The sequence below is a fragment of the Hippichthys cyanospilos genome, chromosome 7, assembly GCF_059441005.1.
Source record: "Hippichthys cyanospilos isolate Australia breed blue-spotted pipefish chromosome 7, RoL_Hcya_1.0, whole genome shotgun sequence".
Classification (NCBI taxonomy): Eukaryota; Metazoa; Chordata; class Actinopteri; order Syngnathiformes; family Syngnathidae; genus Hippichthys; species Hippichthys cyanospilos.
The window spans coordinates 10792824-10806958 of record NC_142375.1 but is presented as its reverse complement, the minus strand read 5'-3'; the positions used below and the strand labels follow the sequence as shown (position 1 = coordinate 10806958).

General features: G+C 39.6%; 1 protein-coding gene across 1 annotated transcript; it reads right to left on the bottom strand.

Moving 5' to 3' along the window:
- Positions 1 to 218: 218 nt before the first annotated feature.
- On the bottom strand, positions 219 to 13341 carry LOC148421025 (uncharacterized). The gene is made up of 14 exons (XM_088419174.1): positions 13236 to 13341; positions 11714 to 12777; positions 11239 to 11375; positions 9575 to 9722; positions 9426 to 9503; positions 7550 to 7672; positions 7377 to 7445; positions 6892 to 6981; positions 6574 to 6668; positions 5244 to 5865; positions 2705 to 2939; positions 1181 to 1286; positions 937 to 1096; positions 219 to 350 (listed from the first exon to the last, which is right to left on the bottom strand). The coding sequence occupies exons 1-14, from the start codon at positions 13324 to 13326 to the stop codon at positions 219 to 221; spliced, it is 3150 nt and encodes a 1049-aa protein (XP_088275300.1). The 5' UTR covers positions 13327 to 13341.
- Positions 13342 to 14135: the final 794 nt, after the last annotated feature.

The following is a 14135-nucleotide window of genomic DNA, read 5'->3' as shown; positions in this document are numbered from 1 at the left end:
TTTTCACATCGGATTGCCCTTCCTGACACATCCCTCTTTATTTATGGGACCGGCACAAAAGGGCACTGGCTTCTCCGTCCTTGCGGCTACATTCCTACAAATCAAATTATGGGTACAATAAAAAAAAAAAAAAAAAAAAAAAACTAAAAACAACTGGGCCAGTTTGCAAACTTCACCGACAGCTTTTATGTAAGAGTTGAATTTGCAAAGGTTAGAATTTAGCCGCCAATTAGTGCTGTCATTACCTCAACTTCTGATGCCACATTGCCAAGTGACAGCACGTCTGGCCTCTGTCCCGTGATGAAGTAGCGCATTCGGCTAATCTCTTCTGCCAGCTTGGCTTTAAGATCCTGAAAAAAGTCAATTATATACTATGATTGATAATGTACACCAATCCTGCACAATCGAATTGAGTTATTAGAACTTAAAGGGACACTTGGTTGGGTTGAACATTGGCACTTATACAATAAGTATGTACGTAAAAAAATGATGCCTCTGCTAAAATTTTCATTCAGTAAAATCTCAGAAGTGATTTCAGGTGTTTTTTGTTTTTGTGCCACCTTTCAAAAATTATAGCCTGCCCAGAAATTGGGAGGAGACTGCATGCTGATTGACTTCCGTCAGATAGCGTCACTATCTCCACATACGATTTTGGGGCCGATTGTTCCTAATTTTTTGTCATTTTTAGAAATGTGTACTATGATTTGAATGGACAAATTTTGTCTGCTTCCTTCAGACATGGGAAAGGAAAGCTGTCGTGGCCATATGGATCATTTCTAAGCCACTTGATTCTTTTCTGATTTCTTCAAAACAAATTGATACAGTCGAAAATGCAATACATTCGTTTTCTGATGAAAAAACCCCACATAAATTTAGCTTGGGTCATCCAGGCTTGAGTGTCCTTTTAAACTGTTTATTTGCACTATATAGGTTGACCTGGTTCTCTCTCCAAAGTTGTTGCAGCTCTCTTTCTTTGCATTGCAGGTCACTTTCTTCTCTTTGGCTGCTCTGCTCAGCGAGTCTCAGCTGCTGACATTTCTCAGAGAAACGCTCAGACAACACATCCAACTCATTGTGCAACATGTTCACCGGTGTGCTGGCAAACACAAATACAGTATACAGTACAGTATAGAGATCATTTGGAGGCAAAGTGTCAGAGTGAAAACGTGTGATTTCTTACATGTGGCCTCGACAAGATGCCTCCATGTGTGCATGTGCATCTCCCCCAGGCAGCTGCCTGGCCTTTTCCAGCTCATCTCTGTGGGTTGCTCTCAGTGCCTCCATGGCTGTAATAATGAGGTTTGCTTGTCAGAAAATGATTCCTGCCTCGTGCTTAAACATCACAAGACATGGCCTTACACAGCTCACTATCACCAGATGTCTGTACCGTGGAAGCTGTTATTTATTTATTTATTTTATGACCAACTTCCTGTCTATGGTTTTCGACCTATTAACCAGGACTCGATTTTATAATGTACACTGGCGCCTTGAGATATGAGTCATTGAATTTACAAGCTATTGCGATACAAGCCACAGTTTAGATGTGGTTCCAAGCTTTTTAATGTTGAACTTTACTGACAATCCATCCATCCTTTTTCTACACCCACTTATCCTCACTAGGGTCGCTGGCTTGCTTTTGCCTATCCCAGCTGATATCGGGCAGTAGGCGAGGGACACGCTGAAGTGTTTGCCAGCCAATTGCAGGGTACGCATGGACAAACAACCATTTACGTACCCAATTACAACCTAAGGACAATTTAGAATGTCCAGTACACCTGCCATGCATGTTTTCAGAATGTGGGTGGCAGGCACGTCTGAAGGAAACGCACAATGAACGGAATTGAAGCATCATTTATGACACATAAAATGTTAAATTCTTTACAGTCTATTAAAGACTGCTAATTTTCCTAACACATCACACAATGCACAAATACAGAAATATTTGTTGAAATATTTGGTTGTTTTTGAAAAAGGCTGGAACGGATGATATAATTTCCAATCACTTTATTTGAGAAATATGTTCCGAGATGATATATTTGTGAAATACGTTCTGAACGTATTAATCTCAAATCTCGAGGCGGCTTTGTAGTCCCTAATAGAATTATGAGAAAAAATATAAAATGTGAGAATCCTGACTAATTGTGTCAAGCGGTATCTTATCTAATCCATAAATATTTGATATAATTTCCCATGTACAGCCAGTGGCAAAATGACTGCCTAAAAAAACTGTAGCTTTTGCTAATTGAAATACAGTATTAATAAAAAAAAAAAAAACATGTTTAGACACATAGGGCTGCATGGAACATACTATTGCAAAGAGTATTTTGATTTCTCCTTTTAAGAAGTGAATGTTTGTTAAATCTATTCTGATTTGAAATAACCAGGGTTCCTGTGCATCCATCTGGACTGTAAAGTTGTGTCCTGAAGTTATATAGTTACAATGTGGCTATTCAAGAGATGCATAACTGCCCATGTTTAAGTTGAATTGTTCTCTTTTTTAAAAGTCTTTATTTTTCAGACAATTATTTTGAAAACACATACGTCATAATTGGCTGATAACCAATTATTATGGAAACCAGGACCGATGTACAGCTAGATGCCAACTTGCCTACGGTTCACTGCTCAGGTGCTCTTAAGCAAGGCGCCCAAGCCATGATAAGGATAAGTGCTCTAAAAAAATAAATGGATGATCTTTTGACTCAACCTTTAGCAGAAGCTTGCCGCTCCTCCTCCAGCATCCTGTCTCTTTGTTCCTCCAACTCACTGATCTCCTTTTGGTGTTTCTCCTGCAGCTCTCGCACTTCTTTCCGATGGGCGGCTTCCATGGCCTCAAGCTGGGCCCCACAGGGTGCCTCGGGTCCACATGGGCTGTCCACTTTTATCACCATGGTTGCACGCTCTCTCTTAATACTCTCCATTTGCTTTCTAAGGGACAGCGCCTGGAAGATGGACATGGAGGAGATAAATGAAAATGGCAATGGAACTAACTTTCTCAATATTATTAGTGGAATGGTCAAGTTAAACTCAAGCAAATCCAGGAGACTGTGAAGTCTAAAGCGACCAGGTAATGTCATCTAAAAGATTAGATAGAAATCACTTTAACTTCTTGGTCATTGATGAGATTTCAAGGTTTAAAGGTGAAACATCTGAAGTCAATTTGCAACTGTGCATTTCAGGGGGATGTTTGCACTTCAATAAGTGTACACTTCAATCTGCTTATATAAATCAATACGTCATAGATGTCATACTTATCACACATTTTACTTGCAGTGATTTTTTTTTTTTTTTTTTACCTTTTTTTGGCCTTATGTCAAGTTGTAGCCGACGGTTAGCACACCTATCCCACTAATACAATTGTTTACTTTGGTAGTATGTGCCCAATGGGGACATACAGTATGATATAGAACGTGAATGGATTGCTGCATTGTTCATTGTGTTCTCTGCCCCCCCCGGTTCCCAAACAGTCAAGGCAAATGGTCACCCACTCTGAGTACATACTGGTTCTGCTCAAGGCTTCATCCAAATAGAAAAGAGAGTTTATTATTATTATTTATTTTATTTTTTTCTCTGTCATCATTGCGCTTGTTGTTGGTGTTTGGCCAGTTTAATGTCCGGAAAATGTGATCCTAAACTAGCTCAATGCTAAACTGCCTTAAGTCCATTTGATGTTTGTTGTGAACTGGAGCTACAGAATATAAACTACACTGAGTTGAGTGGTGTTTCGAATTGAAGCAGGCCTGGTGAACTAAGAGAAACATTTTGGCCCTTTCTTAGTGGGCAATTTGTTCTGCTCAGCGCCGCTACTCAGCTTGCACAAATAATTTTCTCCGGCCTAGGGAATCGTTTTGAAATCTGAAAATTTTCATAATGAATTTCATAATATCGAAATCAGTGGTTCTTAACCTGGGTTCGATCGAACCCTAGGGGTTCGATGAGTACGTCTCAGGGGTTCGGTGGAGCCTCCGTCGCAGAGGTCCACCATTCATTTCGTGCACCAGTCAAAAATATCATATTTTATTTTTTACTAAAGAAGGGTTCGGTGAACGAGCATCCGGAAATGGTGGGGTTCTGTGCCTCCAACAAGGTTAAGAACCACTGATCGAAATCTATGTCATGTTTTCATAAAATTGTAGTAATGAGGTTTTTTAGGCAGGCCATTGTCTTCTATATAGCACTGACTGTACTACCTTTATTACTAAGGGTGTCGTAATAACTTAATACTAAACGTAGCAATTATTGAATTCAAGACTACATTTTGCATCACTGTAACTTTATTATCCCCTGTCTATACATGATAAGACATTAACGATCCATAAAACCGTTACATGTGTTCCTGATAAAAAGAGATGGACGGACATTTCTTTTCATGGCCAGTAGTCAAGGAGGCCAAATATTGAAAGTTGGAGCTGATAATAATTTTCAGTAATTCATATTCACTTGAAAAAAAATTAAGACTCAAACACATTTTTTATGTTATTAAAATGTCCCTGACCACAGAACACTTTTAATATTTGCAAAATGTTTTTTTTATTTTAACCAGACAGCAGACAACAGACAAAATCTAAGGTTCAGGGAGCTACCAGGTTTTCTACAATAAATAAACTTTTCCCAAGTTCACTCATCCTTCTTTTAGTGTGAAACAAAAACTGTGTTACCAGGTTCAGTAGCGTTTCTTATATAGTTACCAGTAAATTAAATTTTAAATGCTTCCCTGAATTTAACAAAGTTGTAAATGTAGCTATTACTGCCCACCTGATTATTATAAAAGGTTGATGCTGATATTTGTTAACATCTGAGATATCGGCCACGGTAATCGGCCCGGTCATGAGCCTGTCCATCCCCACTTCCCTCCTAAAGATAGCAATAACGCATGTTGAGAAAGCTTCAGTGTAATTGTATTAGTGTCGCTCTGTTAAAAAAAAAAGCGCACCCGAAGTCATGTGACTAATGGTAAAATAAGAGGGCTAATACGAATTGCAGTGTCAGCAGCCTAAATTTGGCTGACTTTACAGTGTTTTTTAAATCTGCCTTAAGTTTAGTCTTATCCCACTTTATGTACACTTGTCTTGCCCTTTTGTCCACTGTCACCATTATTGTCCTCTTAGGGGTAAAAGTCATTGCCTTCATTAAAGCGTTTTGAAGTAAAGTGTGTGGATCTGAGCTCTAAAACTACATGGATGATAATGTGTCCCACCCTGTAAGTCGTCTACGTAAGCGTCTAAATGCAGATTGTTTTTCCTCACCTCCTTTTGAAGGGCTTCGGCTGTGTTTGTTTGAACAATATGTGACCTGTTTACAGTTGCATCAGTCTTCTTTGAGCAGTCAGTTGGTGAACTGGTGACAAATGCTTCATCCTTAGTGGTTGACTCACAGGTCTGGGCGTGAACAAGGGAATCAGAGGCCCGCCACGTGACCGTTTGATACGCCTGGACTCCGATGAGTGACTGCGCGCTCATGTCCCTAAATGACAGCCTCTCAAATTCCATCCACTTCCTGCTGACCTCGGAGTCCGTGGTGTCAATGACGGGCACAGGTACGCTCCCCCTCTTCAGCTGCATGCAGTCCCACCGGCTGCCCATCTCGCTGACGGGGACACCGTCCTCAAACCACTTGTTCCTCTCCTCCAGCCGCTTAGCCCAATCGCTCTCGCAACCCTCCTCGCGCTCTCCTTTTCTCTGATGGTCTGAGCTCACCTCCGAATGCACGTCCACGTCTGCTGGAGGATGGAGGCCTTCAGCTGGAGGGAAGTCGGCAGCTGTGCTGTTAGAACCTTCGGCCTCAAAGCAGGTGAAGCGAGGAGCCGGTTGGCATGACGACGGGCCGCGGGAGAGGGGGTTCTCTTTCTCGCTGCTGCTTTCTGATTGGCTGAGACACAAAAAGGCAAAGTCAAGGGGCTAATGTTACACATCAGAGGAAAGATAAGAGATCTGGCTGCACAGACCACCCAAACACATTGACCCCATCTGTTTGATGAATATGATCAGGAATTCACAACTCCTTGCAGCATTCACTTTTTCTAGATGAGAATTTTATTAAATCAACTATTTAATGTAATTGACCTCTTATGTGAAATTCAGCTGATACGACATAAAGGCAGACAAAACCAGCTAACGCAAATATGCTAATGCTCTGTAAAAGTTCTACTTAGAAGAATTTAGTTTGTATTTTATTGCTGAATACGAAGCAGTAACACAATTCAGTAAATATATGCCTACGCATCTCCACTAATCTAAAGATATTCTCTAAACACATATATATACTGTGTATATATATATTTTTTTTTTCTTTTTTATTTTTCTCAAAAATGTGTAGATATTTTTGTTTTATTGTAATGTGAATGTGTTTATGTCTTTTTTTTTAATATCATTCTTCTTGTTTGACATTATATACTGTATGTGTTTCTGCAAAACAGAAAACCATCTTCTTCAATCAACCCTTTGGGGTAAATGATGTATTTTGGGGTAGGAATGTGATCTAAGTCATGCCAGAGAAGGCTTTTTTAGACTTTACAGGCTTTTTCCACAGGCTATATTTTTTCTTTACAACCATTTCCCAGTACGGAGACACACTTACTGCATGTTGTTCTGGATGGCCTGCTTCAGTAATGTCACCCAGTTCCGCCGCAATCTTGAGGTCACTGCAGAGAGAGTGAACACTGCCCTCTTTGTCTAGGAGTGATCAAAAGACCCAGCACACACACATACACACGCACGCACGCACACGCGCACAAAAACACACACACACACACGGATGCACACGAACAAACGCACAGACATTGTTAAACAGGAAGCAGCCCAACATATAATAGATGTGAAACTGAGTAGGGTAATACTTGATGCTGATACCCTGGTGCATTGTGTAAGTCAAATAGCCAAGAAAAAAATATAATACTTGAATCTGGAGGCCGTAGTTTTTTTCCACAGCGCAGTCTGACGCATTGAGACAAGTGGATAAGTCAATCCTTCCCTCCACGTTTTCGGACTATTGCACAAAAAAAACCAAAAAAAAAAAACAGCAGTCTATAACCTGAATATTGAAATACAAATGTGTCACGCTGTAATGTGTGTAAAGCACCAAAAGAAAGTGACTGATGTGAAGCACAGTTCAATAACAGATATAGGGAAGCATAATGTCACTGACAGACGGAAACCTTCTTCATCCTAATTTGGTCAACTTACATGTATAGTGTTTTCCAAATCTATACTATAACTAAGTCCCTGTATGGTGGTGTTGGTTGTTATTTATTAAAACAATTTATGGAACAAAGTGCGGTCTAATTGATGATACAATGTAATTGACTTGTTGACTTGTTTTTGGAGATAAGAGGCTTCCGTCTGATACTAGTGATAAGTGCCCTGCTGTTCCTTATCAAATACCTCCTCAGCCTCGGGGTCTCTGTAATATTTTAGCGACTCGTCATCCAGAACAAACCAGTGTTTCCTCCACTGTTGAAAACCAATAAATTTGGATTCAGCGTTGTACACGTGCAGCAGTTGTACAAAATCAATGACATATTTCACAAGACCTGGATCAAGATCATTATCTTTACCTTGTTGTTTTCATCTAGTCGAGACATCCACCCCTTCACAATGGCATCATCTGCAAATGGAGTAGTAACAGGAAACATGATAAAGCATTTTGTTGTAGTTTCTTTGTCAGTCATGGCAGATAAAACAGGAAACAGAAGTAAGAAAAAAAAAGCCAATTACTAGGGTGTGCTAACATAGTGGTTCTCAACCTTTTTTTACTATGATGTTCCCCCATGATTCTTTTTTCAGTCGAGTTCCACCTGAGCTAACAAAAAAATGTAGTTTAAAAAACAAGACCTGACACACTATCGTGCCATTAATGTCTGATTATTAAATTTTGCAATTTCATTGAAACAGTAGTCTCTTCTTTAATTATTTCCAAACAAGAAGTTAAAACTTAAAAAGAAAAAACAAATCCTTTAATATAAATAAAGATTTGTGCATATGCACTATATCAACACAACGTGTCCTTTGAGATCATATTACAGATTTGTTGTCAAAAATAAACCTTAAACTTAAATTTAAATAAAGATTTCAAATATTTGACAGTTGATTCTGTTTGGTTCTGTATGAGTTTTGACAATATCACTATATTTTAAAAATTCACATGCCCCCTGGATGAGGGCCTTCACACGTCCCCAGGTGTACGCATAACCCTATTTGAGAACCACTTTGCTAACTTGACAGAACACTTTTTGCATATGCAATGCAGAGCTTACCAGGACTTAAATACGAGATTTCTTCATATTGTGCTTGAGGGAGGTTGTTATAAAACATGCAAAACAGAATAGACTAAAGGCGTATGTAAAACATGTGATCCTGGAAAAAGTGTAACACTAGTGTGACAGAAAATGATACTCACAATATTGATGGAATCCAGCGTAAGCGTGGGAATCAATGACAGTGGAAGTGAATGTCTGATTTGCTTGAATATCTCTTAAGCACTTCAAACTTATATGTGACTCCAAAAATTTTTGAGAATGCAATATTATTAATGCATCTTTTTAGGTGAGCATCCATCATGCTGCGTCTTCTAATCTGTTACTAAACACAATAAATCATCCTGCATGGCCTAGAGCAGGGATGGGCAACTAGTGGCCTGCGGGCCACAGACACATGGGATGGCCCTTAGTTGATTTATGAAAATAAAAATCTTTACTGGAGTAAGGTTAAGTTGCACTAACAGTGTTCACCAATAGATGGCAGCCATTGCTTGAGAGTGCCTACAAACCCAAAACTGAACTTCTGCATCAAAGCAGAGAGAGTGTGGTTGGTTCCTGGTCTAAACCAAGACCAAACCAAGTCTCTATTAAAGAAAATTAAAAGCAGATTATATGATCATTGAATTTAAACACAAACCTTTATCTTAGTTTACTTGGAGACGATCAGCCTAAAAAAAGTTCAACCTACCGGAAGTTGTTACTTCATCAATCCAAAAGTACACAACAGTGTTTTTTTTTTATTTGTTTTTTTTGTCACAAGAACCGCTGATAGTTGGTTTGAAATGCATGAGTAAATACATTTTCCTCCACAAAATGAACATGTTCAATGCTTGATAGTGTTACACATGTGTATGGTGGATTAATTGGAAATCAAGCCTTTTTTGTACAATTAAAAAAAAGAAAAGCTGAAATATGCACATATTTTGTCCTTATATAAATAGCATTTTTGTCTTGCATCTGGTTTGAAAGCGTAGAGTCTTAAATGAGCCTCTAAGAAGCGCTACTGCTTTTTAAAAGTGTGGCCCACTCTATCTTTAAAGTTGCCCATCCCTGACTAACTAACAGCTCTTTTTTTTTTTTTTTTTTCAACAAGCTTGCATAAAATTCTGCCTGAAATATTTTACTGCTGCTTTGGAACGAATGAAGGACGAGTTCATGTGCAAGTTCTTTTTACCTTTGTCTGTGGAGAGTCAGGAAGCCCTCGCTCCTTCACTTTTGAGGATTGATGAGTCCCACTTTGCTTGTCTGAGCTCTGTGGTGGAATGGCCATAGTGTGAAACAGTTGGTTGATGTTTTGATTTAAATATTGTAACAAAATGGCACCTGCGTATGGAGAGATGCTGGCCTTCGTGACAATCGACCATTCTCTGAGTCTGAGTTTTTCTCTCTCCTGTCTCTTCCTCGCTCCCTGCCTCTGCCTCGCTCATCCAACGCAAACTTCCAGCTATAGAAGTCGGTCTGAGGCTGATGACTTCAGAAAAATTGCATAATAAGGTCATTTCCTCTTTGACAGTGTCGTATTAAATCTCATTAGATTCTGTGCTCCCAATGTCAACCACACCATACCCTCCAATAATATTTCCAGTGCCAGTGTAAATGATGGAATACGGTTCTGATAGGATTGATGTAGGATTCATTATTTTAACTTTGCAAACTTTGAGTCAATCATCAATCAAGCAATTTATTTAAAGTGTGACATCACGGTGGTGCATGGTCGCAATACACTTTACCACATAACACAATCAAAATACGTAATAAAAGGATCAAATGAAGAGAAAATCACTGCTACTGTACTATAAGTAACAATAAAACATAAGAAAAGATCAGATAAAACAGTTACAGGCTATACTAGGGTAAAATATTGACTAAAAAGATATGTTTTAAGACAAGATTTAAAAATTGCAATGGAGGAAGCATCCCTAATATTCAATGGAAGACCATTCTCTAAAAAAGGGGCACGATAGGAGAAAGGCCAACGACCAGTTGACTTTTTATTTGCTGAAGGGATGATGGAAGGACTGTGGTGGAATATATGGCATGAGTAGCTCAGACAAATATGCTGGTGCCAGACCATTTAATGCCTTAAAAGTTTGAAGAAGAACCTGAAAATTGGCCAATGAAGGGATGCTAAAATGGGGGTTTTGTGGCAATATCCATTTGTTTTGGTAATTATTCTCACAGCTGGATTCTGAACAAACTGAAGGCTTCTTATGGTATAATTGGGAAGCCCAGAAAAAGGGACATTACAGTAGTCCAGCCTCAAGGACGCAAGAGTGTGTAGAACAATCTCAGCACTATGAAATGATAAAGCAGAGCAAATTTTAGCTACATTAAACAGATGGAAAGGTGCTATCTTAATGATTTCCCGGATGTGACGCTGAAAAGTCAAAGGTAACCTGAGGTTTTTTTACATGAGTACTTGCGGAAACTTAAAAGGGAAATCTTAGTTTCAAAAGCAAGTCAGTGAAAAGTTAAAATCACTGTTTGTTAGCGATATGCATAATGAGGGAAAATTGTTCATCACTTATAAGTGTAGAGTCTACTCCAAGAACTATTAACAAGATGAAACTACACTTGTACTTTTATATATTTTTTGTTGTTGTTGCTAGCTTGAATAACTGCATATGTGTTCAACTCCTGTTGTGAATGCCTGATCAAAGTGAACGTACCATGGAGGGAGGAAAAGTAAAATATTTCTTCAGTTAAAACAAAATTAAAAGGTTACCAAACTTGCCAGTGTTAAATACTGGCACTTATGTGGGTACTGTAACTGTATATCAAAAATTAAATCATATGATACACAACTGTCTTCTTATTAGGAGTCAGTCTTAAACTAATATAATAGTAATTTATTACTGTTACTAAAATGAAAATTGGTACTTTTGCTTTCTGCAGTTTTTTATTTACAAATTTTTGCTTTTACAAATCCTCCGCCCAAGCAAGTAATCACCGTTTTATGGAATTAATAGCTATGTTGTACCACCAACCTTTGAGTCCGGAAGCGGTCTCTACAAGGACTCGGACTCTGGTTCCTCCTCCTCAGACCTGGCAAGTCTTCCTCTGACTCAACCTGGATTGTTGGAATGTCAGCCAGTACTATGTAGTCTTCCATTGTCATCCCCACCTGAGATTGAATGTTAGAAAAATAGGGAAATAAAAGTATGAGCTGCTTCTGTCACCTTTTGTGGCATCACATATGAAAATAGTTTGAACTCTGAACCCCTGAACATTGAGGCAAATGTGTTAACCACTAGGACACTATGTTGCCCACGTAATATCATTAATTTAAGTCAAATTCCTTTGTGACCATGTTAACAAGGAATATTGGCTTTGTAAAAACAGATATTTCTTTTGTAGTTTTTCCTTGAAAATCATTATATATTGACATATTTGACAGGTGTCTAATAACGTGTGAACTTTGTTAAAAGTTAACTTTGTTAAAAACAAAACCAAATAAATTACCTCCTCAAGCTCCTGTGCAGACGTTTTGGGTTCAGAAAGGAGCAAGGCCTCCATGCCTCTTCTCACACTACTCGTGCTTCTGTCACCACTGATGTTCGTATTCCCCTCATTGAACTTGTCTGTTTCTGTGATGGCAACAACTGGTGGAGATGCAGCAGGCCCTTGGTGATCTGTGCCATGTCTTGAAGCAGAAGAAACACACGAGATGGGAACGCTGAGTACTGACTGAGAGGATCCCTGCCAGGAGCCAGGGGAGGCGCTCGGTCTGCTGTCTCTGGAGGATGGCTGTCTCTGTGAGGCATTGCTATGTGAGCCATTTCTGGATGAAGACCCCTCTCTGGTTGGAGGAGACCTTTGATATCCGTCGTTTGTGTTCTGCTTAAATGTTGAGGAGGTGGCGCGCTGGGAGATAGACTCCAGATTCTTGTATAACTTCTCAGAGTCTAAACTATGCTTATTGGAAGTTTGTGATGGGCTTTTAGATTCTCGGCTACCGCCTCCTTCGACTTCAAAGCGCCCATTTTGTGAAAAGAAGGACTCTGTGTTCTTGTGAGGAGTCAGTCTGGATGGTGACACAGTTCGAGAGGCGAAAGAGCCCCGTCTATGTGATGAACTAGATCTGCTGGATGTATGCAGAGAGGGTGTGTGTGAGGGATGGTAAGAAGAACCATGAGATCGAGTCTCAGTCCTGGAGAGGGAGCGCATTCGGTGGTCTGATCTCTTGTGTCTGTCTGGGCTCATTGAGCTATGGCGTGATGGAGAATTCCTTAATGACTCTGTTCCTCTTCTAAAATTGGAGTGGTATGAGTACCTCTGAGGGGATTCACTTCTCCAAGTGTCAAGCATGTAAGTTTCAGTGTTTCTCCTCTGGGAAGGAATACCGAGATTGACATTCCTATACGGTACAGAGGCTTTGGGCTCAGGAACGTAGTTGTTGGGGAGTGGGTGACCCCTCTCGTAGTAACGATAAGGCCTTTTGTTGACGTCCTCTGTCAGATTGTCACCATCATTTCTTCGGTCTGGAGAAAAGTAACCACTCTCTTGTTCCCTAACTCCTCTGGACTCTGAAATTAAACACATTTGACATCATCAGATTGCAATCACTCAAAATCGATTGAGATTAAATGCCGCAAACTGGAATGTAGCATTCAAAATCTACGTATATGGAAAAGCTCAAAAGTAAAAAGACAAAAAATACGTTTTATATGCAACTCTTTCAAGATTGCCATAACATTTAATTGATTATTGCTCGATATACGTACCACTACCGCCACAAAGTAGAACCGGAAACGGCTATGTAGTTTGAATATATTCTAGATTAAAAATAAACCAACTGAGATTTCAAAACAATACACCTTTCATGCTCTTCTGAAAGGGCAAATAATCCTCTGACATATCCTCCTCGGTATAGTTCAGTTTAATACAATGCTTTATCTGCTATGGCTATATAAGGACTTGAGTTGAAGAAACGTTTTGCTTTCCCTATATATGCAATGCAGGTATGTCCATGTGCAAAAGTGACCTGATGTTCTGCGGGATCTGTTCCTTCCTCTCCTCTCATCCATCCAGGGACTCCCAGTACTGCGAAGGGGTGAGGGATCCATCCGGGTCATATCTCCGAGAGCGACACAATCCCTCTCTGAATTTGGGGAGATGCTCCTCTGTGGACTGTCGGAATTATTTGTAGAGCTGGCAACCGAGAAATAAGGACATTAGAGACATCCACAAATGAAAGCGGGATCAATCCCTCTTAATCATATTCAAGCAGTATAGTTAGTGTGACAAGTTTGTTGTAGTGGATCTCGTTGGAAGGTGCAGTTACGCTAAACAAAGGGACTGATGAGAGCAAATTAAGTGGTCAGCCGTAACAACTTAAACTAAAACCAACCCGACTTACTGTCGGCAATGAGGCCCATGCTGGCGCGAAGTTGTACACAGACCAAACAAACCATATCAGGGGTTCCTAACCCTATACTTTGATTAAGGTCTGTTGTCAAAATACTTTACCACTGAGAAAACATTCACTATTTTCTCTTTAAGTCTACTAAGTGTTTGCTGCTGTAGAAGTAGGAAAAACAGGCTAAAGAACATATACTGTACGTGTCACCTAGATTGTGTGTCAGTGTCACAGATATCAAGTTCGCACTCAGGACTCAAACTGCGGACAAGACTCCATTTGTAGGTCCAAGCATCTCTGATGTCATCACTGCTGGCACCTGAGTTCACCTCAGACAATGCTTGCTCATCATGGCCCAACTGCTGCAAAATGAGAAAAACGAGAAAAAAAATGATCGAGTTTGAAGTTATGGAAAGAAACTGTTGATTTGGATCATTTCTGTCATGACCTAAGTTGTTAATTCTTTTATCAAACAGCACAACTGTAGTTAGTAACTTAGCTCACACATTTTACACCAACGGCCAG

Bases quoted from the DNA above. Each gene is read 5' to 3' on its own strand.
- LOC148421025 (XM_088419174.1), bottom strand. From the start codon at position 13,326: ATGACCCGGATGGATCCCTCACCCCTTCGCAGTACTGGGAGTCCCTGG. The intron at 5,866-6,573 runs GTAAGTGTGTCT...TTTGTGTCTCAG, and splicing joins GCCATCCAGAACAACATGCA to CCAATCAGAAAGCAGCAGCG. The intron at 1,097-1,180 runs GTAAGAAATCAC...TGTGTTTGCCAG, and splicing joins GCATCTTGTCGAGGCCACAT to CACACCGGTGAACATGTTGC.